This window comes from Palaemon carinicauda, chromosome 30 (genome assembly GCF_036898095.1).
Source record: "Palaemon carinicauda isolate YSFRI2023 chromosome 30, ASM3689809v2, whole genome shotgun sequence".
Classification (NCBI taxonomy): domain Eukaryota; kingdom Metazoa; phylum Arthropoda; class Malacostraca; order Decapoda; family Palaemonidae; genus Palaemon; species Palaemon carinicauda.
Window position 1 is genome coordinate 64047700 of NC_090754.1, and position 3298 is coordinate 64050997.

The following is a 3298-nucleotide window of genomic DNA, read 5'->3' on the forward strand; positions in this document are numbered from 1 at the left end:
ACATCTCAACAAGACAAGGGCTCCGCATACCACACTTAGTAGTCTGGAAGGACAATGAGGCAATTGTCATAGACTGCCAGGTGAAGGCTGATGCCAATGTGAGGTCTCTCGAGTTCTTCGATGCCACCAAGGTAAATAAATATAACAACATCAGCATTAAGAACGCCGTCGAAGACCTGACGGGTACAATACCCTCAGTTAAGGCTCTCACCGGAAACTGGCGAGGTGTTTTGTCCAGAGAGACCATTAGCCTATGCCAGAGGCATAAAATGTAAACGAATGACCTCAATATGATGACTATAAAAATCTTAGAAGGTGGACTTTCCACGTACGCTAACTACATGGGCATGTCGGGAAGTGGCGACACCACCTAGTGTCGTCGGCCAAGATGTTCGACCGAACGACTTGGTCCTCGTTGAGTGGAGACAGTCGCCGGGAGAGTATGCAGGGAAAGCCAGGTTAAAATTAGTATGTTCGCTGCAACTCTAACAGACTTAAGGCTAGTTTTAAGGAATATGTAAAATAACATCTATGAAACCAGGTTCCTTAGGTAATACCTACTCAACACGCAAAGACCATCTTCTTGCGTACGTAGGAAAGGAACCTAACCTAAGGAAGACTTAGAGAGGTACCAGCTAGTAATAGGTAGGGAGTGTGTTAGGTGAGGGCTCTCAGATAGGAGAAAAAAAAAATAGTGGCCATGAAAGTTGAGTGTCTTGTCCATACACCTGCCCTCAGCACTCGGCCGACCACCATGTTTCTTTCAAAGGCCAACGAAGTGCCGATGCCCCGGATGCCGTGAGGCTTGGCAGACCTGGGGGAGGCTTCACCCTTTGTCAGGTACGCTCTTCTAATCGTCTCCCAGAGCCAAAAGGAGATCGTGTTCTTCGAGACCGCCCTCTTCACTTTTCCCACAGTCACGAACAGTCTCCTGATAGCCGGGTCGAGGGCGGAGGTCCTTAAGAGATATTTCCGCACCTCCCTCAAAGGGGACAACAGAAGGTCTTCTGGGTCATCTATCCTGGGAATATCGGGGATGGAAAACTCACCAAACTGGGGGTCATCTACCGCTGGGCTCTGTGTCTTCACCATGAAGGAGGGGACGAACTTGAAGATCAACTCCTTCCACCCGTGAGAATGGGAGACGTCCGCTGAGAGCTCCTGGAGCTCGCCTACCTCTGAGCTGAGGCCAGGGCAAGGAAGAACACTGTCTTCGCGGTAACCTCCCTGCCTGTAATTTGCCTCAGAGGTTCAAATGGAGGTTTCTTCGGGGAATTGAGGACCTTGACGATGTCCCACGTGGGAGCCTTGAGAGTACTGTGGGGGGGGGGGTGCACCGAGAGGCATTTGGAGGAGCCTAGGTTCAAGCTCTTGAGGAGGAAGACCTGGCCCAGGGCTGCTCGGAATACCTTCACTGCTGGCACTGAAAGGAGAGATTTTGGAGGCCTTTGTGGAACCTCTGGAAGTGAGGCTGTCTTAGCAGGTCTTGTCACAGAGGCAGGGGCCACGGAGGCTCCACCGCCAAGGCCCTCAGGCCAGCAAACCACTCCTTTTTGGGCCCAGGCCGTCCCACGGAGGTTGAATCACGTCTTCCAAAGCTGCTGCTGAGTCTGGCACTGGAGAACAGAAGACCGGCAGCTTCACGTTCAGTCTCGTCGCGAAGAGGTCCAGGCAGGGTGAGCCCCACTTTTCTATCGCTACCCATGCCACCTCTGGATGAAGGGACCATTCCGCCAGCAACAATTGTCCCTTTCTGTTGAGGCAGTCTGTGACGATGTTCCTCTTTTTCGGGATGTACCTGGCCGTCAGAGAGATGGCATTGTCCTCAGCCCAAGACAGGATTTACACCAACAGATCATGGATCCAGTGGGAGTGTAGGCCGCCCTATTTCTTGACATAGGCGATGACGGTGGCATTGTCGCTCATCAGGGCCACCCTTCTTCACACTAATGAGCTTCCCATGACAAGAAGAGCCCTATGTACTGCCAGAAGTTTAAGCTCATTTATGTGGAGGTTCTGCTCCTCCTTGGGTACAACCATCACTGGAGTGCCTCCCTGGATGACTGGGATGGGGAATGCTTCGTTGACGGGCACTGGATTGCTAGGGCCTGCACCTCTTTCAGGTCCCACTGGGCCGGACGTAGCATCAACCTTCCCCTGGAAATGAGCTTCTCCAGGGTCATCAGGTATTCTACCAGCTTCTGCCACTTCTTGAACAACACCGGTTCTCCCTTAATGAGAGGCTTCGTCAAGTCTTCTAGGTTCCCGATCCTCTCCTTCGTTTGAAAGGCCCTGGCTTGCACGGGGCATATTTCCGTGTCCAGGTACAAAGTCCACATGATTGGGGAGGGCTGCAACTTCTCCCAGATGAACACTAACCCTAGTTCCGTGCAGAAGGCCAATAACTTGTCCCTCTGCTCTGACAACTCCTCTCTGGACTCTGAGAGGAGTAACCAGTCATCGAGATACCTCAGTGCTCTCATCCCTTTTATGTGGGCTGACTGGGAGACCATGGTTTAGATTCTGGTGAAGACCTGAGGTGCAGTCGACAGGCCAAAGCAGAGGGGGTGGAACTTGAAGTCTACTTCTCCCCACATGAACCTGAGGATTTTCCTGCTAGAAGGGTGCACCAGGATCGGGAAATATGCATCTTTGAGGTCCAGGGATAGCATGAAGTTCCCTTCCCTGATAGCTGACAGAACCGTCCTGGCTGTTTCCATCCTGAAAGCAGTCTTGGCGATGAAACAGTTGAGAGCCGAGAGATCGTTGACTGGGCACCAGCCACCCGAGGCCTTCTTCACTGGGAACAGGTGGCTGAAGAAGCCCAGCAGATCAGCGGCCACTGCCTGAGTAGCCACTTTGTGAAGCAGGTCTTGAATTTCCTTCTCTAAGGCCCTCTGACGTGTTTCGTCCTTGGGGTGTAGGGAAGTGGCCTCGAGCCTCGACATCAGGGGAGGAGAGAAGTCCTTGAAGGGGATACGGTACCCTTCCTTCAAAACTTGTATAGTCCACTGATCTGCTCCTTCCCGCGCCCAATTTCTCCATCTTGTATTGGGGAATCCCCCCTACTCCTGGAAGGCACAGGGGAGAGGGGCCTCGGCCCCTACTTCTGCTTGAAGAAACGGCCGCTACATGCCCCTCGGTTTGTCGGGCCTCTTTGTCTACTCCTAGTTGGGGGTGACATCTGTCCTCCTGAGGGGGGTTGAGCAGGAGCAGCCCAGAGGTGGGAGGATGGAGCTTGGTTCGGCAGCATGGGAGGGAGCCCTCCTAACTGGGCCCTGGCCCTGCTATGTTCTCG

General features: G+C 53.1%; 1 protein-coding gene across 1 annotated transcript; it reads right to left on the reverse strand.

The window, feature by feature from the left end:
• Window positions 1–2516: 2516 nt before the first annotated feature.
• LOC137623584 (uncharacterized) lies at window positions 2517–2948 on the reverse strand. Its single transcript, XM_068354416.1, has one exon. It carries the CDS (start codon window positions 2946–2948, stop codon window positions 2517–2519), a length of 432 nt encoding a protein of 143 aa, XP_068210517.1.
• Between the last annotated feature and the right edge of the window lie 350 nt (window positions 2949–3298).

Bases quoted from the DNA above. Each gene is read 5' to 3' on its own strand.
- LOC137623584 (XM_068354416.1), bottom strand. From the start codon at position 2,948: ATGTCGAGGCTCGAGGCCACTTCCCTACACCCCAAGGACGAAACACGT.